This window comes from Diceros bicornis, chromosome 12, assembly GCF_020826845.1.
Source record: "Diceros bicornis minor isolate mBicDic1 chromosome 12, mDicBic1.mat.cur, whole genome shotgun sequence".
Taxonomy (NCBI): domain Eukaryota; kingdom Metazoa; phylum Chordata; class Mammalia; order Perissodactyla; family Rhinocerotidae; genus Diceros; species Diceros bicornis.
The window spans coordinates 37,664,445-37,686,510 of NC_080751.1; the positions used below are offsets into that span (position 1 = coordinate 37,664,445).

Consider the following 22,066-nt stretch of genomic DNA (forward strand, 5'->3'; position numbering starts at 1 on the left):
GACAAATTGCTGGAAATTAAAACAATTTCCTGCATTAAGCTGAGACAAGTATATATACAGCCCTATACAGTTTCATAGCTTTCCCTTCCCCCATTTATGTGTATTGGTGACAGTGGGTATAAACAGCCTGAAAGTGTATGCATGTACCATAACATCTAGACTTAATATATTGTGGAGTATTCAATAACCATTATGTAGAAGGTAGATAAGAATTAAAAGGGTTTAATTTCCTAGAAAGAAAATGGAAAAATGGTCATTTTTAAAAAATAAAGTTTATTAGATCATAATGTTGTCTGAATTTACCACCTTTGTCAAAAGTCAACGCAAAGCTTCCAACGTAGTCTATAATTCCTCAATTGAAGTCAGCAACTTATGGACCATTTCAGCATCGACAGTCGACCTTTCACTAGCCAGGCAAACTTCCCTTAAAATTAAGAAAAAAAAAGTTTTGCTTCACATGTCTGAATGCATCATCCATCCCTATTTACTGTTTAATAAGGTCAACTGCATGGCAAAATTGTATCTAATTATAATTACCGAAATAATCGCAGTGACTGAGTCATCTTCTCGAATTCTCTTGCTTTTCTATGTCCTTTTTGAATAACCTCCTCTGGAATATTCGCAAGCCTTGCTGCATTAAAGCCGTAGCTTTTAGGACAAGCTCCCTTAATGAATTTATAGAGGAAGGTAATAGTCTCCTGGCTGGGATCTTCACATTCATTTTCTACCATGCATGCCTAAAAAAAATTTCTTAGTTATATTCATGTGCCAGCAATGCAAGTACCCAACTTGATTCTCTCAAAAACCTAAGCAACTTTTGAATAAACAGTTTGCACATACCATGTGTCCTAGGCGCACTGCAACATTTTGAGAATAATCTTCAACTAATGAATGGTAGTGGGTAGAAAACAATGTACGACACTTTATATTCTCAGCAAGTTCTTTAACAACTGCATTTGCTATTGCTGTCCCATCAAATGTTGCAGTACCTCTTCCTGTGAAAGTAAAATATGCATAAATTATATATTATACAATCTGCCTTATACCAAAAAGAATGTACCTCAAAGAAATGCAAAAAAAAGGATAGAAAAGTATCATCAGTTAATACATGGAAGAGCCTTCTTGTAAATGGGCCCTGCTCAGCTAAACAGGCCTGCTTAGCAGGAATACCTGCTAGTAAGTACCACTGATCTTCAGCAACTTCCTATTAGTTCTCCTTAAATATTATCATTATCCAATAAGTATTTTCATTATCCCCATATTATAACAACTAAATTTTAATAAGATTAAGAAATTAATAAAGACCTTGCACATTATCTCTTACCTCTAAGTACGGGTCTATGGCACCAAGGTGAGTACATTCGTATTTTTTTTTTTAAGAGATGTCCTTCAGACCATCTTCCAGAAAAATTCTTTGTACTAATGTTTTAAAGATACCTTTCAAATGGAAATTTTAATCTTACCTAATTCATCCACAAGCACCAAAGAATGTGCTGTTGCATGGGTAAGTATACTGGCAGTTTCACTCAATTCAACAAAAAATGTACTTTCACCTAAAAAAAAAAAAAAAAAACCACAAATGGCTGATGTTTTAAGAATCCTGTAACAGTAGATTCATCTTTTAGGTTCATATCATTCGAATCTATTATGAAATACTTCAGTTTCAGTGGTACTAAAGGTTAAACCTTATATTTTAAATAGTAGAAGTAATGTTTTCAAATGTCTGAAAGCATTCTGCATAACATCAGAAAAATCAAACATCAAATTTAAATGGGTCATACAAATTTAGAGGCAGATGTATTTATCATTTAAAATATAGAAATGAATTGTCAAATAATAAAGCCTTAGGTGGAGAAACTCACCTGACATTATTCTGTCTGAGGCCCCAAGTCTAGTAAACACTCTATCAATTGGTGTGAGCCTACACACTTCAGCAGGTACGTAACAACCCATCTGGGCCATTACAGCTAATAGGCCAGCCTGTGAAGGAGGGAGGAAAAGGTCTTTTATGACTGGTATTCAAGAACATAGACATACATAGAGATAGAGACATAGACATACATAGAGATAGCGACATATCCATGAGAGACACGATACGCCAAGCTAATGAACATTTATAGGAAAAGTGAGGCTTATAAAGGGAAGAAAGAGGCTTAGGGGCCTAACTGGGCTTAAAACCTCAGAGCCTGGGGGCCGGCATGGTGGTGTAGTGGTTGAGTTCGTGTGCCCCGCTTTGGCAGCCCGCAATTCACTGGGTCAGATCCCGGGTACACACAGACGCACTGTTTATCAAACTATGATGTGGCGGCCTCCATATAAAGTAGGGGAAGATGGGCACAGATGTTAGCCCAGGGCCAATCTTCCTCAGCAAAAAGAGGAGGATTGGCAACAGATGTCAGCTCAGGGCTAATTTCCTCACCAAAAAAAAACACCTCAGAGCCTGTACACTAACCTACTACACTAGTGATTTTTACCACTGGCTACACAGTAGAATCACTTGAGAGCTCTAAAACTACTGGTGCTAAGAACTAATTCCAGACCAAATGAATTGATTTCAGAGGATGGAACCCCTCTGTACATTTTTGTAGGGCTTTCCAGGTGATTTTGATTAAAAAATGAAATGGAGGTTGAAAACCACTGTACTACAGTATACTGCCTCTCTCTAGTTAGCAAATTTGGTGAACAGAAGTATAATATCATGGAGGGGGTCAACAGACATTCTCTGTCAAGGGCCTAATGTCTCGGTCACATATTTTTTTTCCTACAACCCAATAAATATGTAACAATCATGTTTAGCTTAGTGGCTGGCCAACCCCTGGTATAAAAGAAGACAAATACTTTTATTGTCTTCCCTAAAAGCAGCTCCCAGCAGTTACTAGAGGTCATGAATTTATTTGCTGTCCTACCTGATAAGTCTGCCATGATTCTTTTGTGATAGTTTCCTACAAATGAGTGTAACCTGAGTACAAACCTGCAACATTTGCATAAATTTCATTCATTATGAATACATCTACCTTCAAAGAAAATGAATTCAATCAAGTCAAAGAGTTTGTAAAGAAATCATGAACTGAAACCTCCCTCGCCTTTTTTGCGTGTGTGTGTGAGGAAGATCAGCCCTGGGCTAACATCCATGCCCACGTTCCTCTACTTTATATGGGACGCCGCCACAGCATGGCTTGACATGCGGTACGTTGGTGCACGCCCGGGATCTGAATGTGCAAACCCCGGGCCGCCGAAGCAGAGCGTGCGCACTTAACTGCTGCGCCACCGGGCCGGCCCCTCCCTCGCCTTTTTAGTATATACTTCCCCCTAACATCAGGCAGATATTTGACCAATGAGGTAAATACAATTCTCCATTTTACAACACAAGAAGTTTCCTTTTGTTTCCTAATAAGTCAGTGACTGAGTTCTATGTAATTCATGTGCTATTTGGAAAAGGATGGCCTAAATATGTAGTAAAGTGTTCTAAATGACTTTATAATAATACCTTAAAGGTCAGTTTACCTGTCTCATGAGTGTAGACTTGCCCCCCATATTCGGTCCAGTAACAAGCACACAATAAGCTTTGCCACTTTCCTCCTTTTCTTCCTCACAGCCTATTAGAATGTCATTAGGAATAAAGTCATCTCCAAAAAAAGTCTTCGTAATGCAAGGATGGCGTGATCCTTTAAGGTAAAAGAAGGGGGGAGTGTCTTCTTCTGGCAACAGAATCACTGGACGACACATAGGGCCATCACCACCTCGACTATAGTTAGCCAGGCACAGTAAGACATCTGTTAAAGAGAGGGTAAAAGTGAAGCTTCATCTTTTGAGGTTTTTTGATAAGCACAAAGACTCAACTTCTATAGTCTTCCAAAAATGCATTTTCAGTGGAGGTGGTATTCTACTTGCTTTTTAGACATAGCAGCTTTTTTCTAACAGTAGGCACTGTAGTTAGTGACATTATCACTATCTGCACCAATACATAAAATGCTTTGTTAACACATTCATTTACTGAAAATGAGTCATCAGCCTGTTTTGTGTGTCTTCATTATAGCACTTGTAGTGAAATGAGAAATAACTTTCAATTTCAGCCCAAGAATCTCTCCCCTCAAAGACTTAGTCCCCTAACATCTGGACCAGAAGAATGCCGTGGGCAAACTAAAAGATATAGCAGAGACATGCTATACTGATCTCTCTGACTTGATATAATCCTGGAGCTAACCCAACCCATTTTAGGCGAAGCAGAACATTCTGACAATAGGCACACTGATATAGACAATCTTAATAGGAAAATAAATTCACTGATTTTGAACAACTAAGCTGAGAGAAGATTTTAAATTACCTGCCAAATTGTTTGAAGTTGTATTGGTTCAAGGAATAAATGTGGCACACTCAAACAGAAAGATACTGTTCTATTCTGGACAGCTGTGTTCAGATCAAAATAGTTTTCTTACAAATTTGGGTAAATTATGGGTGCTATATTTTTGAAACACAAAAAAAAACAAACTGAAAGGCTCCAAATAAGTTGGCCATGAAATTTAAAGAAAAAGGAAATTATTTATGAAGCTGAAAATCAGGTTACCAAATTACAAACACATAAATCAGGGATCTTAGAAATCAATTACAGGAAAGAAAGTGTGACGATTTGGGCTAAGAGAAAAAGGGAAGATTAAAATCTTTCAAAATATATATGTAAAGAGATTCACTGAAATACAGTGCTGAATACTGTACTGAATACAGAAATACTAAAGAATGCAAAGATTACAATAAAAATAAAGAAGTGATGGGTAAAAGGATAGTTTTACATTGGTGTGTAATAAAAAACAGAAGCTTAAAAAGTATTTATCAACTACTAAAAATTCAGATAAAAAAAGGAAATTTGATCTAAAAGATTGTCTCATTAAAAGTACTAAAAATCTTTTATCAATCTTTTGTTCAGTTATTCAAGACTGAAGAAAGGCCAGAGGGCTACTAATAATTAAAAGTCAATTTCCGGTCAACAACTTAAATTGCTTATGGACAACCTAGTCATTCTGCCTAGTGAGGAAGCAAGTATATACTTGTCAGACTATATACCTTGTTACTTGTGTTGAGGGATATGCATCAATGGGGACTCTCCAATGGATTTAACTCTTATTAATGTACAACCGGGACACAGGGCATTATAACCAAAGCTGTAGGAACAAACTTGTTCAAAGTCTTACCCAACACCGCAATGCACTCCACAGCAGCCTGCCAGTCCTTATAATTTTTATCAAAGTTATAGAATAGTCGCCGCATGCAGTCCTTCAATGATACATCTCTCCGTTCTTCAGCATTTATCAGATTAGCCAACTTCTTCTCAATAGTTTTGGTCCAGTATCGTTTACAGCCCTTCTTGGTGGATTTCAACTCATATTCTTCTGGCAAATTACGAGTGATGAAATTCTCTGGAATTTCCAACTGGTAACGGTTCCTACCAATCCCCCAGTAGACTATGGTCCTACAGCCAATTCGACTGCGCTGTTTCTCCAAGTATTCCAGGAGGCTCTGTTCATTTTCTCTTATGTCAGCAAGAGCCTGATCATAATCAGAGTCAAATCCTGCTTTGGGAGTAATCAGTCCAGTCCTTCGAGCCTTTTCATGGTCAAAGGCTGTATCCCAACGATTCAGTTCTACAGTTAAATCGGGAAAACGGCCTTCAGGATTTTTCGTCTGCAGAGTAATGACCTGCTTAAGAATTTTAGACTTAAAGTCATCAACGACTTCTTCCATAATCTCTATAATTTTACATATTGCTTTGAATCCTTCCAGAGCAGAAAGAAAATCAATAATCTTTTTTTTGCTGTATGTAGTTTCTTCATACATTATAGCCCTGCTATCTGGGTGGTTCTGGCTCTTCAGAGGAGACCCAACATTATGAATTTTACTCAGTAGCCTCTCAAGGTCTGGAAGCTTCTTGAGAAGGTCTACAACCTCCGAGATTTTGTCAGGCACATCCATGAGGTCTTCTATGGCATCTAGACGATCATTGATAGCATAAGGGCTACAGAGTGGGGCACAAAGCCACTGCTTTAGGAGCCGCTTACCAAAGGGAGTATGGCAAGTATCAATCTTCTCTAGCAGTGTCCCTTCAGTAGAACCATTTGTTCCATTCAGGAAAATCTCCAAGTTGTTTAATGTCACAGCATCTAGCACCATTCGTTGATTGGCTTTAGCAAAGACAGCACCAGGTCTTGCAGCGCTGACCATGTCAGAATCCAAGGGAGTATATTCTTCAAAATTAGCCATTGATAAAAGCTCCTGATCGATAAGGCATTTTTTGAGGTAGAAGACACAACCACCTAGAGCAGAAAGGGCCAATTCACTCTTTTCTCCTGGTGTCAACCCAATAGAATCAGACTCTGAGGTCATACCTTTAAGCACCTGGGGTAACATCACCCCACTGTCCTCATTTAACTTTTCCGTAAAGTATCCTTCTTCAAGGAGAGTTCTCAAAGTTTTGGCTGCATCCCAAAACTGGGAGCCTGGTATCAGACCTTCCTGAAGAGAAGAAGATAATGAACCCTTCAGAATCATCTTAGTTTCCGTTGAGAGATTTCCTTTCTCAAACAAGACTTGTACCGGAGGATAGTGTGCCACTAGAGTCCTAAACCTGGAACAATGGCGATCATCTGAAAACTGACCTATGAAAAACTTTCCCAGTGAGGCATCAACAAAGCATATACCATACACTCGAGTATGGCCAGAAGAATCTTCCTCTTTTTCTTTGAGGCTAAGAAGATACTTACTGTAGTTCTCAGAGGGATCACCTTCCAGCACACTGTAGGTCTGTGTACCCTTGGTAATGACCCTACAAATCTCCCTCCTCACCACTCTATCGTGCTTAGATATATGTGCCATCTTTCGGCATCTTGCCTCCATCATTTCCGGGGTCTCAGTCTGTTCCACTCGTGCTACTTTATAGCCCTTCTGGACCAGGGAATCTGAATATCGGCCAAATGCAATTTCAGGAAAACCAGAATGAGCCCAGTTGCCTTTCATGAATACCAGACCTAGTTCATTGACTCCAATAAGGGCATCCATGTGGTACAGCTCATAAAACTTCCCCACCTTATAAAATATGACAAGATCAAAGTTCTGAGACTTAATCTGCCACCACTTCCTCATCCCAGGAGTACACGAATTAAGGAAATCCTCAGGCACATAGAGTGTGGATGCATCAAAGTCGGGGTGATCAGGTCGCCTCCTGTGCACATCTCTTCTCTTTTCCTCCTTAAGCCATTCTAAAGTTTCATGATACCAGATAGTGGGGCGACTACCATCATCACATCCTCCACTAACGTGGGCTTGAGATTCCGAATTTTGAGGGGCAGAGAAAGCACTCAAAGTACTCTTGGTTTCTGATGAAATGCTAGTTGCTCGTTTGGTAGCTGAGGGCATTTCCTTCCTTGAAGTTTTCCTTTTGAGAGAGCCATTTCCGGTAACCATTCTCTTCCGCTTTGGAGCAACTTTGACAGGGCTGTCCAGGCCTTCACTGTCACTATCCCCCACTCCACTGCTTATTTCATCACTGCTTCCTTCCTCCTTAGCATCTGGCTTGAATTCCACATCGGAGCCACCAATGTCACTTTCAGAGTCTGATATGACCCTTCGTTTTTTTATTTGGCGGCTACTTCGCCGAGATCCTTGCACTTTAGGCGGTACTTCCTCTTCACTCTCAATTTCATTGTCTTCTTCACTCTTATCTGATGTGTAAGTTGCACCTACCTGACAGGCAAGGAAAGAGCATTTAAAAACAAAGCAAAATTTGGAAAATTACAATATTGCTGTGGAGTATTTCTGAGTATGCTGCAACTTCATATACCAAGAGAAGAACCCACCTCCAGAAACGAGACACTATTCTTTCTCAAGGAATATCAATTTCAGTTTCACCTAACATTAAAACAAGTTATCACCCTACAATATTAAGTGATTCTGTCATTTGAGTCTTATCTTATACATAGTGATGAAGCTATTAGCATGACCATAAATCACAAATACCCATAAATGATGGCCTCATTAACAGTCAGCTGTGGAAATAAACAACTTTAAATCAATCTCCTGGGGCCTGCCTGGTGGCATAGCAGTTAAGTTCACGTGCTCCACTACAGCAGCCCGAGGTTTGCAGGTTCGGATCCCGAGCACGCACCAATGCACCACTTGTCAAGCCATGCTGTGGTGGCATCCCATGTAAAGTAGAGGAAGACGGGCACAGATGTTAGCCCAGGGCCAATCTTCCTCAGCAAAAAGAGGAGGATTGGCAGTGGATGTTAGCTCAGGGGTAATCTTCCTCAATCAATCAATCAATCAATAAAAAATAAATCAATCTCCCTCAGTCATCTTTCTTCCAGGGTCACCTCTCCTCGTTACAGATGGACATGTTATGAACTTGACCATTTTATACGTTCCTTAGTATAAGGCAGTAACCAACATATACGGGTTCTAGCCCTTACTCTTCCACAAACCAGCTATATCATCTTGGGCAAGGCACATTCACTTATCATGGATCTCCCTCACATGTAAAGTAGTATGAAGCTAAATGATCTTGGTAATTACCATCCAGTTCTAAACCTCTGATTAATGTGAGGATCCCTGGTCTCAACCTCAAAAATAAGATTAAAAACTTTTCTTTCACTTCTCTTAAAATACCCATTATATTAACTTGCTTATTCCTGATCTCATCTATAAGACAATAGAATAAAACATAAAATCAAGCTTAGTTATAGATGAAATCTGTTTTAAGCACATAGCTCATTAATTTACTAAATTAGAGAATGATCATGTTTGTTTTAAATGAACCAATTATTTGTTCATTTCCTTAACAAGATTTAATTCACTCAAATAGTGACCATTAACATTTGAAACCAAGGTTGTATTTCCAGGTTACTCAAGCTCTATTCTTATCAATCCAAAATACAACAAAAAGTAATAGAGCATAAAACTGGAAAATTAATTTCCAGGGCCTGACCACACCCTCATATAGAAGCTTACTACCAGACACCATGACCAATTTTATCACCATGTCCTTGTCCCTAGCTCTTTACTTGTTACCAAAATGGTACCACCTCTTATAGCATGTGTCTTCCAGCAGGCTTGAGAACTTAAGTAAAATGGGGTGCCAAGCTGCTGCAATTCTAAGTAATCTAACTTAACCTACAGTCCAGGCAAGTATAGATGTCTATGTGTATGAGTACCAAAGTGTGTGTGTGTGTGTGTGTGTGTGTAAATAAAACAAGGGAACATCACTTTAATATGCTCCCCCCCCCCTTACCACCATTCTCCTAACAGAAATAACAACTGACTGACTGCAATGTCCCACCTCCATCTCTTCTTCCTCCTCTGGCTCTGAGGGCTCATCACACACTGCCAATTCAAGCCTCTTAACCTTGTCTTTATTCAAGGCTTCATCTGCACGTTGCATTGCTCTGAGTATTTCAGGCTTTGCACTGTAAAAATGACCTCCTTTCTGGGCTTCCTTTGATTTTGAACCTAAAAAATATATATATATATTTATAAATACAGACTGTTAGCTGGAGAGTTGGCTCAACCTACAACACTCGTGGCTAAAGAACAAGAATGACAACAATCAAGTATAATTTTTAAAGCTACAAATTTTAACAATCAAAATCATTTGGAGGGTGGCTCTGAACTTTTTCCAAAGTGCCTGCTGCAGCTATCTAATAACATCGTCACTCCCAAAAACCCCGATGCAAACTCTAAAATTCCAAGGCAAAAAAAAAAAGAAAGTTTTTTTTTCATCCATGCCTCTGCTGATTTATTCACATATGTGTATTGCAACAATTTGGAAATTTAAAAGGGAAAGAGCAGTAAATAGGGGTGACTATAAAATAATAACATAAGTGTTACCTTTTTTTTGATCTTCTAAAAGTCCTTTTACCTAAGCTTTGTTTAGAATCTCAAAATTAGTCCTGGAAAAAAGACCTCATTTCTTATCTGGTCCAACTCTCTCATTTTATATATGAGTAAATATTATCAGAAAATAAGTTACTTTGGTTGGCCAAGATTGTACAGCAAATTAGTGGAGAATACAGAACCAAATTTCCTGATTCTCTTTCCATCCTGCACATCAGATTTCTGTGAGATTTAACTTTCTTCACTGTGCCCTCCCTGCCCTGCAGGATGAGCACTATAACCAAAAGGCATGATTCCCAGAGACTTCTGGGAAACTGACCCTTGTTCTGTTTCCAAAACATTGAGTTCAACAACATCGTACCCTGGAGAGTCTGAGGATAATGGATAAGGACTTGTTCTCATGCTTTGGTGTACAGGCACTGTATCCTGCAATCATACTGTGTATGCACTGTGTAATTCAAGAGACTGAGGGGCCGGCCCGGTGGCGTGGTTAAGTGCTTGCGCTCCGCTGTGGCGGCCGGGGTTCACCGGTTCAGATCCCAGGTGCACACTGACGCACTGCTTGGCAAGCCATGCTGTGGCGGTATTCCATATAAAGTGGAGGAAGATGGGCACGGATGTTAGCCCCAGGCCAGTCTTCCTCAGCAAAAAAAAAAAGAGGAGGCAGATCTTAGCACAGATCTCCTCACAAAAAAAAAAAAAGAGAGAGAGAGACTGATAGGGTACACCTAGCCCAAGTGAAGCTACATACGCAGGACTGCTATGTCTGTGATAAATAAGGCTGGGCCTGGGAAGAGAAAGTTCAAGTTCCAGAAGTCTGATGTGAAACTCAACTCAGATGTGCTCATAGGTGAGGATTTTGAAGGCCAGGTTGCATGCATCTCCATCTGTCCTAGAGAATGTCATTGATCTATATGCTATGTATCCTGACTGCACTGCCTTTCTTTTGGGTCCTTTAAGATGGGGACACTGTTTAATTTACCCTTTTTTGGTCTGAATTTGGTATTTTGGTCTAAATCATGAGATCCAATCATGAAATTCTTTTTCCTTTAAGGGCATGATATTTGATATTGCTGTTAAGTCACACTCAAAAGCAGACATAAAAATTCCACTCCACACAACAAACTGGCTGAAGACTAGCTGCATCTTATCCAAACCATGCTAGAAGCTTTCACCGCACACTCCTGCAATTTATTGGAGTAAAATACGTTTAATTTCACTGTATGGGAGACTGACTGATGCTCATATGCACGCCATGTGTGCACTCACACACACACACTCTCTCTCTGCAGAGTGACTCTCTTACCTGTATATGGCTTTAACAGCCTTTTGCTAACCCAGCCCCGTGTTGGGCTGTCATCAAAAAACTGCACATGAACTCGGATGGACTTCCCTTTCTCACGGATGAATGTTCCATCAAAAGGGTGGTTGTAAACCAAGCAAGGCCACCAGGGGTAACCCTCCATCTTGGCCCAAACCAAATCACCTGGTGAGAAGTCACAAGAACTGTTGCCAAAAGGAAATACATAACTTGGTTAATATTTGATTAACTTGCATTAAAGGCAATTATCTACCAAAAAGCCATTCCAAGGAAGACTCCTTCAAAGTCTTCTGGCATTAAAATTCAAGCATGTAAATTCTAGAATTAATTTTTTAAAATCAGATGTTCAAGTCATTTTTAAAAACATAAGCAACTATCACAATGCTTATTTAACTATTAAGACAAACACAAATATAATGACTTCTGGTATTAAGTTGAGAAATTATTTCTCAGAATCATTCAAAGTTTAAAAACTATGGTAGAATACTGATGGCAGGAAAAAGGCATAGACTCATTTTGTATATACTCTTGAAATTATAAGGAATCATACCTGTACTATAATACAGTATATATCGGGAACAGGATCTGACCCAGAGTATTAATATCAAATATACCAACTATGTAATTTGCTAATTATATTAAATATTACCTCATTAGACTTTGCTTGGAATCTGTTTCTAGTTAAGCTGTGTATTCCAACACTCCAAAAGCTACCTAGCATGATACTACCCCCCTGCCCCTAAAAATCTAGTTTTATGGAAAAACTCAAGTCAACAGATTAAGTGCCTAATGTGCCTAAAATACTGAGTACATACGCCTACAAAATCAAAACCAGAGATTCAGTCTTCACAAAAACTGATTTAGCCCTGAGGGTTTCTTAAGAATGGGAGAAGAGAGGAAGGGGGAGGAGGAGGGGAAGAAAAATCTAAGACCACAGAAGAGTCCCTCAGTGCTGGAGAGGCCACAACACCTGATAAACCCTGCTAAAGTACTATATACCAAGATTTCCTAAACCCGCTTAAAGGTTATCACTGGATAACTACAAAAGTAAAATAAGTACATTACAAACGAGTATTTTCGGGGCCAGCCCGGTGGCGCAAGCGGTTAGGTGTGCGCGCTCCGCTGCGGCAGCTGGGGTTTTGCCGATTCAGATCCCGGGCACGCACTGACACACCACTTGTCAGACCATGCTGTGGCGGCATCCCATATGGAGTGGAGGAAGATGGGCATGGATGTTGGCCCAGAGCCAGTCTTCCTCAGCAAAAAGAGGAGGATTGGCAGATGTTAGCTCAGGGCCAATCTTCCTCACAAAAAAATAATAAATTAATTAAAAAGAAAAAAAAGTATTTTCAACATTTTGCGATAGTGATTATTAGTCAGTTGAGGCCACCTCATTCAGACCCAATCATGAAATTAAAGTATTCCTTTCTTGAAAAAATGGAATATAGAAACTCCTAGGCTAGGGCTGGCCCCTTGGCTTAGCGGTTAAGTGCGCACGCTCTGCTGCTGGCGGCCCGGGTTCGGATCCCGGGCGCGCACCGACGCACCGCTTCTCTGGCCATGCTGAGGCCGCGTCCCACATACAGCAACTAGGAGAATGTGCAGCTATGACATACAACTATCTACTGGGGCTTTAAGGGGAAAAAAATAAATAAAATCTTAAAAAAAAAAAAAAAGAAACTCCTAGGCTAGACAATTAGAAGAGAAACAAGAACAGGAGCATGACTTCAGCTGGTGCTTGTCTTCAGGACCTTTACAGTACATACATTCTTCTCTCAACTTACAGAAATCTATAGTGACCTGCACAAGTTTATAAATATTACCATCAAGCTCACCACACAGGTCATCTTCAAACAGGAAGCTGTGTCTGTTCAACTCAAACTTCTACCACAAGTGCTTCCTCCTTATTAACATATTCATTAATTAACAGGAGACAAAGACCCTCATGGTTGTGTGGAATGGTTTGTATACAAGTCTCCCTACCATCAAGCAGGCTTTCCCTTAACTCGGGCCAGGTAGCCACTTAAGCACACGGCCTATCACACTGGTATCAGAAAACCACAAGCTTTCTTTGTACTAAGTACCTGAGAGTACCCTAAAGTTGTACTTTTTTTCCTGCTGCTAAAGGAGGGAAATAACCTTTGTCTATAAAAACACTATCAGGGGACCAGCCCCATGGCTTAGCGGTTAAATGCACGCGCTCCGCTGCTGGTGGCCAGGGTGCATAGATGCTAGCTCAGGGCTGATCTTCCTCACAAAAAAAAAAAGACACTACCAGTTCTGAGTCTGAACTCTAACATTAACTTTTAGCTTGGCCAAACAGAGAAAATAGATGTTATGTCAATAAACATGTCTTCCAACAGGAAGCATATCTCTGGCTATGTAGTCTTGAGACATCAGCCTTCAAACTGTGTGTTGGCCAAGGCAGATTTTTCTGAAGGGGGGCCAGTAGGGATACCCATATGTCAAGCCTGGCTGCCCTTCTTAAAGGCAACTAAATCCTTTAAGAGAGGGAGATTCGAGTAAGGTTTTGGTGTGTAAATAGAGAAGCCTTAACCCCATCACTGGCTAATTTGAGGCAATTCCTCCTCTCTGTATTGAAATTATTAAATATCTCTAGATGAGCTCTGAGGCTGACCAGTACAGAGTGAGATTTACAAAACTGATGATGACTTATTTTTCTTGCTTGTGTGAACTGAGTCACGGAGGGTAAGGACTAAAAAAGGGTTCAATTGGTCACCAGCTATTTCATTACATACATGTCTATAAAAGTTACAAATTCTCAAGAATGGAGTTAGTGCATCAGAGAATGACAAGGATGCACATCTTGGCAGTATATTTGAAGTTCAAAGGAGCAAGATGCCCCAAACCCAATGGACTTCGGACGAGGCAACAAAGCACTTGCAGGAATCTCAGTTGTCTTAGGGGCTTCCTAGAGAAACTAAAGGGACTAGATCTAAATTCTTGAGCAGAAAATATGAGATGGCCACACCTGCTTCCTGCAAGTTCCTTTCTATCCTCAACTAAGAGTAACTCCAGTTGCTGACAGAGACCCAAAAGACATGTGGAAAAAAGTTTTGAGTTTCATACCTATAATGTACTATGTAATAAAACAGTAGTTTTAACATGAATAAGTTCATCATTCTAGTTTTATCCCAGAGGAAATAACTTGAGCATTCTAAGACGACTGTTACGTTAAAACTGTGTCACCTGTACAAATGCAGTGCAAATTGTTAAACTGTAACATGGTGTTCAAAGGTCTCAAAAATGACTGGAAGATTCCTTTCCAAGCAACCAATTTAATGTCTTTAAATTTATTTGAATGGCAAATGCACATCCTCACTAGAGGGAAAAATGTGTAAAAAGCTAATTACAACAGTTACCAGTTTTGAAATAAATTCCTTATCTGTAAAGCTAAAGTGCTATTATAAACGAACTGTTTAAACAAAAATTTTGTCCCCATCACCTTACCGTAAATATAACCTTATACCTACAGAATCTTATACATAACTCAACTTCTCTGCTGTTAAGAATTGCCAGTACACTATAAAATGCTCAGACTAAAAAATTTAGTAATATGCATGGTTCCTCCAATTCTAAAAGTGACACTTTAAAAATTCCGGCCCCAGAAACAGTCATTTCCAGCAAAAAAGAGAAGCAAGCAGGTAATAAAATGTATTGTGTAAAACTAAAAATTTTAAACACTCCTTAATTAAAATTTTCTTCAATCAATACTAACAATTTTTTAATCTATTCATTAATTTTTTGTGTGAACTTTAATTCTCTCACAAGTAATTAAAAATTTTATCTTTAGTAGTTGTGCAGTTTCCAAAGAATGCCAAAATGAAAGGAACATATATTTTAATCCATGCAAATATTCAGATTTTTCTACCAATACTAAATACTGTATTTCAAAAATACAGAAACACAGTTAAGCATGGGATCACAGTTGGAATGTGCTATAGTTTGAATACCTGCTATCTTTCATACATTGGTCCTTATAAGAGCAATCTTATAAAATCACACAGACCTATACAACTGGCTCTACTTAAAACTTTAACAGTTGTATATTAACTTCATTGTATTTTAATATTTGGCTATGTTTTCTGACAGTCTTAACATGTTTCTCTTTTCATAACTAAGACTGTGTTAATATTAACAAGGATCATCCAGCCCTATGCAATGTACATCTAGTTTGAAAATACCTGGGCCAACAAGTCACCTCACATCTAAGTATTATATTAAGTACAGTGTAAAATACATTGGCTCTTCCTAAAGCACAAGCTGAAATGCCAAAACAAATATTGGAATTATCTTATGATTTACTTAAAAATAAGATTCATTTATGATTTTACAAGTGTTTTTAAAACTTTAATATCTTAAATATTTGATATTCTTGGGATTTTAACGACGGTGGAAAAAAGGAAAAAGGAAAAACTGACAGCTCAGAAAAACAAATGTAAAAGCCTTCATAAAACTAAAATAAGAAATGACTTAGTAAAGCTAAATATACACTGAACAGATCTTTAAAATTTTACTTTAAAATCACATTTTTGCTTTCTTTTTAGTCCATAACCTTGTCAATTACTGGTTGTGCCCTAAATTTATAATCAACATTTTTGACTATTTTCTTTTTAAAAAAGAATCAGTAGGGGCCGGCCCGGTGGCGCAAGCAGTTAAGGGTGCGTGCTCCACTGCTGCGGCCCAGGGTTCGCTGGTTTGGATCCCGGGCGCTCACTGACGCACTGCTTGTCAAGCCATGCTGTGGTGGCGTCCCATATAAAGTGGAGGAAGATGGGCACGGATGTTAGCCCAGGGCCAGTCTTCCTCAGCAAAAAAAAAAGAACCAGTGGAACCAGGGGCAAGGGGGTTGGGGGGTGGGCACAAGGGGTGAAGGGATGCATTTATACGGTGACTGACAAACAATAATGTACAACAAAAATTTCACAATTAAAAAAAAACAAAGAATCAGTAGATACCAAAGCATTGCTAGAATTTGCTTCTATAAACAATAAAAGATAAACTGGGTTTGTCTAACAAAAACTTGAGTTTTCATAAACACCGAGTCATTACAGATGTGAAAACACTCTCAAACCAACTTTAAAAATCAAACAGTGTTTGCACCTACCTCTCAAGGTGAACCATTACAGCAAACTTCCCCTACCCTCAAATAACTAAATGCACTACTGAAAAAAGGGAAGTAATCAGAACAATTAATTCCAAGGGCTCTCACCATATGTACCATATACCTGTACCTCCACCTGTACCTCTGCCCATACACCCTGCTTTCTTTCCGTCAGCTTGGGTAACCACGGCCCATCACTGAGGCACGAGGTCTAGGGTGACCATATAAATTATCATCCAAACTGGCCTCTAAAGTTATTTTCTAAACAGTATTAGAAAAGAAACCAGGGTTCTTTGGAGAGCAGCTCAATTCCATGCCTTGAAGCATGACAATTGAGAACTGTCATCAGATTGAAAGAATGTTTTCAAAAGTTCTGAAGTAATGTTAAAAAGTCACAAAAGTCAGCTTAAAAGAGGCTCCACTGACCAAATTATGACAAGTTGAGCATCTTTTTAAATACCTGCTTTAATTATATCAATTAAAACAAGTTAGGTCTGTGAAATTGAGTCCACACTGATACTTTTAAAAAAGCTTAGGGCTGGCCCGGTGGCACAAGTGGTTAAGTGCGTGCGCTCCGCTGCGGCGGCCCAGGGTTCGCCAGTTCGGATTCCGGGCGCACACCGACGCACCACTTGGCAAGCCATGCTGTGGTGGCGTCCCATATAAAGTGGAGGAAGATGGGCACAGATGTTAGCCCAGGGCCAGTCTTCCTCAGCAAAAAAAGAAGAGGAGGATTGGCAGATGTTAGCTCAGGGCCGATCTTCCCCCCACAAAAAAAATAAAAAACCTTGAACTCTTTTCTCTTACAATAACTAATATTAGGAGTGGTATCATTTGGAAAAATATATTACTATAAATATTTTTAACTGTATGAAAATCCTCAGGAAAGGCATCCTCAAGTGGGGCAGAGAGTTACCTTTACCCAAAGGCTCTTTAAAAAAAAAAAAGATTTGTCAGGTCTGACACATCACTCCTTGTCTATGAATGGGGACAAGGGCATATACTGTCCTCATCACCCATAATCAACAGAGATAATTACTGAAATGAGACTGTGAAAAACTAGCCAAGATTTGTAAAAAAAAAAAAAAAAAAGAGCCAGATTTAAGTGGTTGGAAGCCTTGCTTACAGCTCTCTCAATTATGACCTTAATAAACTACAGAAAAAATAAAGTATTGAGAAGCAGGCCCAGGGCACATGTCCCACTACTTTCCTCACAGCCATCTACTTCAAACTGATGTCCTCTCAACTCCTTCCTCTCTCTCATCTTCCATAATCTCAACCATCACCAACACCTGCCTACTCTACCACTTCGGTCTCTCTCAACTCTTCTAAATCCTCTCTAGCCCCACTGCCACTACCACATCCTCTCTCCATTATCAAAGCAGCCTCCGAGCTGGTCTCCCCACCAAACACCACACTGCAGCCAGAGTGATATTTCTAAAACATCAATCTCCCTTATGGAGTCTTCTTTTTCTCTTTTGTGAGGAAGACTGGCCTTGAGCTAACATCCATGCCAATCCTCCTCTTTTTTGCTGAGGAAGACTGGCCCTGGGCTAACATCCGTGCCCATCTTCCTCTACTTTATATGGTACACTGCCACAGCATGGCTTGACAAGCGGTGCGTCGGTGCACCCCGGGGATCTGAACCTGTGAACCCCGGGGCCACCAAAGCAGAGCGAATGCACTTAACCACTACGCCACCGGGCCAGGCCCTGGATTCTTAAATAAAACCTACAGAAGCATTAGCCATAAAGAAAAAGATTGACCAACTCTACATCACAATCAGTAACTCCTTTCAAAAGATGTCCTAAACTGTGCAGAAGGACAACCCAGGGTGGAAAAAGACTTTTGCATCACACATGACTGACAACGAACTAGAAAAAAACAAGTGAACACAAGAGGAAATCTAAATGACAAACATTAAAGCTTTCAAATGACCCTCAGAAAAAGTCCAAATGTCTTTGTGGCCCATCAGCCTGTTCATGACTGAATCCGTGCATCCTTTCTCCAAGGCTCCCAACTCCTCTCTTCATTCTGCCCACAATTTGCAGGACCTTCCTCTTCCTGCACTGGCTTCCTAAAAACCCCCTCACCCTACCGTAGCCTGGCTACCTCCTATTTGTCCTCGGTCTCAGCCTAAAGAGCTGAAAGCCTACCCCGACCCATACATACCTCCTCCTCCCCCTAAAGTGCACAGAGCTCATACACTGTACTATGCTCTATAACTGCCTTTTTGTTTGTCCTGTTCACTGTAGTAGCCAGGATCCACAGTGCCTAATACTGTGCCCAGCTGACTAGGTACACCAACATTTGTTGAATGAAGGCCAAATCTATATACCGGAGTTTCTTTAAAAGCCTAGTATCAAATGTCCTTCTTTCTTGAACACTCTGGAAATGGTCCCCCACAGTAGGAGGTCAAGTGTAAACAATGTTATGCTTTTACAAGTCTCCTGAATTTAGACCTCAAAAAACAAATAGTATATGCCATTCAATACATAAAGAATAACCATACAATAAATATGGCCGTTTAGCATGGATGCAGAAAGAATCAATTCATGTTCAAGTAAACATCATGCATCTCTCACCATGAAAGATAGTCTGTTATGGAGAAAGCACATGTAGGGAAGGAAAAATATTTTCCCTCTACCCTTCTGAATTCTTGGCTGAGACTCCCTCTAATTAAGACAGATTAATAAGACAAAAATAAACAAAAGTTTACTAACACGTATATCTCTCCTATACAGGAGAAGTAACACTGCTAAGGAAAAGTAACTCCCAGAAATAGCCCAAATCACCACCTTAAATACCATCTGCAACTAAAGAAAAAAGAAAGATGTTGGGAGGGGGGCAGTTACCAGGAAAAGCACAGTAAACAAGGGCATGGTTGTTATGCAGATTTAAATCAGTGCCTTCTCCATTAACAAGAGTTCCTAGTGATTTAGAGTCATCCTTCTCCTCCTGGTACAAAGAGGGAGACACCCTTGCAAATGGAGATTTCCTTTATAAATGTTAATTTCCCTTACAGAAGAGTAACTTCTACGGTTTTGAGTCTCCTGTGTTTCTCAAAAAATCAGCTCAAAATAATCTTTATGCGAAAGAGGCATATTCTGAGTAGGCATATCCTACTACTACAGTTAAACTGCCTGAAAGGGTCCCTTAAACGAAGGTAACACCAAAATTACACTTAAAAGTTTGAAAAATCTGTAGGACACCTAAAACTTACATTTGAAATCGTCTACTGAGAACGACTAACCCACTCCCTGATCTTGAATGAGTTTATTTTTTCTGAACCTCTGCTTCTTCATCCTTTGAAACGGCTACCATTACACTGGGTGCCTAACACAATACCTGGACTACAGTAAACGCAGGCTTTTCAAAATGTCGCCCGCTGCTCTGACAAAAGGCCAGCCAAGCCCTGGAACAACATCGAACTGCCCAGAAAGCGAGGCGGACAGCTCCGGGCAGGCTTCCCCACAATCGCGTCCATACATCCCTGCCCCGGGCCAGATCGAGCCCTTCAGGGGCTCATTCAACTCCGAAAAAATCACGGTGCCCCATCCTCCCATGGAATCGTCAACAAAAGATGCACTATTTCATAAAATAACGTTGTTCCTCAACTCGACACAATACTTCTACGTGTATCAAAATTAATACAGCTTCTAAATTTATTTGTTTTGGTGCCTACGCTATCTACCTACGGGATGACCAACCCGGATCCCAACACTTCGTGCTCCCCCCACCCGCCCTGCAATCCTCACTCGGACCAATCAGGCCCCTTCGTCTGCGGCGTGACACACCCCCGGCGCGTTCAGCTCCCGGCCCACCTCCACTCCCACTCCCACCCCCGACTCAGCCCACACACCCAGGCCGAGGGCCTACCGCCCCCGTAGCGTCTGGGCGTCCGAAGTTCATATCCAAACATCAAGTGTGTTCCCCGAACGTCTACTGAACCCCCAATTCACTATCCCAGCTCTTAAGGAGGAACCTCCTCCTCGCATCCCACTCGCTGCACGCCGCGCCCCCAGAGGCTCCAGGTTGCAGGCGTTCATCCTACCCCGAGGCATTCCTTGTTCCCGCCACCCCTCCCCCGCCCAGGCAGGCACCACCCCCTCCCCCGCCCGGGGTGCGCACTCTGCTAGGAGCAGGCAAGGCTCCTTTCTCTGCCCGCCCCACCCCCGTGCTCCCATCTCTCCTTTCTCCTCCCTACCCCGAGCAGCTTGCACTCCCTCTCCTCCACCCAGCCCCCCACCTGGCGGAACGCATCTCGTCGTCTTCCTTCAAACTCTGCGCGCCTCCCCTCCCTGCCCTCCCACCCTTCTTCCTGCAGCCTATTTCCTCCCACCCTGTTTACAATCTACAACCCCCACCATGCTACAAAGTCAGCCCCTGCGCTCTCACGAAGCCAAGTGTGCAGCCCCACCTCCTCCGAGCCCAGGGCCCAGAGGCGAGGCTGCCTTCCCTGGGCTCCGTGCGCCCCGCCGCCGTGCCTCCGCCTTCGACCCCCCCACGCAGCTACCTGGCGGGGGCCGCAGGCGCTGCCGACCTCCGCAGCCCTCCGTTGAGGTTCCTCGCCTCGGGCGCCGCCGCGGAGCGCGCCAAGGGCCTGGGCCCAGCTCCCGCATCGCCGCCGGGGGAAGGGGAGGCCCCGGTGGCAGCGGCGGCGCCGTCGCCTTCCCCTGAGGCCCGGACCGGGGCCTTGTTGGCATTATTCAGCGCTGGAGACTTGGGGAAGAAGCTATACAGCGTGCGCTGTCGCGACATGGCGACGGTCGGCGCGGCCCAACCGCTCTGGCGGACCGAGCGCCTAGAGATTCGGCATCTACCGCGAGGCGCCTGCTGGCGGGAAATCTGGGGGGAGGCGCGCTCCGCCAGAGGAACGCTCGCCTCAGCGGCCAATCGGCGGGCGCCTGGGCGTGCGCGGGCGGCGGCGCGGGCGGTGCTGGCCCGGCCCCGCCCCTCTGGGCGCCAGCGACGTGGGAAGGGGAGGGGCCGGCACGCCGCGCGGTGCAGTTGCCCGCGCTGCCCCCCGCCCCAGCCCCCGCGGCGGGAAAGGCTGTGCGCCTGGCGCGCTGGTGCCGGGGGCTGGTCAGGACAGGAACAGCCCGGCCGGAAGCGGGTGCCTCGGAGACGGGCGGTCGTGGGGGCCGCGAGCACGAGGCGCCCGCGTGGGCCGCGTGGCCCCGGTGTAGGGGGCGAACCGAAGGGCCGCGGAAAGAGGGCCTTGCGGAGAAACGCCAGCCAGCGCCTGCATGAAAAATCCTGCGGTTACAGCGCTTCCGCCAGGGAACCGGCAAAAAAAAGGATCCAGACTTTACTTAGCAGTGGATCAAGTCTCCCATTCACGTTGAAGTCGCAGAGCGTTGCACATAGTAGGCACTTAGTACTTGCTAAGTGAACGCTAGCGGCGGGCCCTTTATATGTTTATGGTAAAAGCCTGCCAGCTACACAGAGCTTTCCTCTGCCAGGCAACAATCCAATCATTTTACGTACATTAACTAATTAAATCCTCTCAATATCCTAGGACGTGTCCTTAAGGTCCACAGACCCTTATCTGAACCTTTTGGGCCAGGTGTGTCTCAGAATACAGGGTTTTTCAGATTTCAGAAAGGTAACATGGTGTGAATAAAATGTTCCTGTGCTCCAAATTCAAGAAAGAAGTTGGAAGACTGACAATTCTTTGGCCCTAATCCCAAATGTGAATAAGTTACTGTGGAATCCAGAATCCCGGAAACCAGCCCCAATCA

The 22,066-nt window shown here is 42.1% G+C and overlaps 1 protein-coding gene across 4 annotated transcripts; it reads right to left on the reverse strand.

Moving 5' to 3' along the window:
- Positions 1–253: 253 nt before the first annotated feature.
- MSH6 (mutS homolog 6) lies at positions 254–21,142 on the reverse strand. Of its 4 annotated transcripts, none has more exons than XM_058551283.1 (10): positions 20,839–21,141; positions 11,183–11,382; positions 9,323–9,492; positions 5,187–7,731; positions 3,505–3,773; positions 1,863–1,980; positions 1,464–1,553; positions 841–995; positions 538–737; positions 254–424 (listed from the first exon to the last, which is right to left on the reverse strand). In XM_058551283.1, exons 1-10 carry the CDS (start codon positions 21,081–21,083, stop codon positions 343–345), a joined length of 4,074 nt encoding a protein of 1,357 aa, XP_058407266.1. In that variant the 5' UTR covers positions 21,084–21,141; the 3' UTR covers positions 254–342. The 4 variants fall into 4 exon arrangements, with proteins under 4 accessions (XP_058407266.1, XP_058407268.1, XP_058407267.1 ...); XM_058551285.1 differs by having other exon boundaries at positions 20,862–21,127; XM_058551284.1 differs by lacking the exon at positions 20,839–21,141 and adding an exon at positions 20,185–20,241.
- Between the last annotated feature and the right edge of the window lie 924 nt (positions 21,143–22,066).

Excerpts from the sequence above, each read along its gene's own strand:
- MSH6 (XM_058551283.1), bottom strand. The coding sequence starts at position 21,083 with ATGTCGCGACAGCGCACGCTGTATAGCTTCTTCCCCAAGTCTCCAGCG. Across the intron at positions 11,383-20,838 it reads GCGCCTGCGGCCCCCGCCAG|TTCTTGTGACTTCTCACCAG; the intron begins GTAGCTGCGTGG and ends TTTTGGCAACAG. Across the intron at positions 996-1,463 it reads GGTGCTTGTGGATGAATTAG|GAAGAGGTACTGCAACATTT; the intron begins GTAAGATTAAAA and ends TTACTTTCACAG.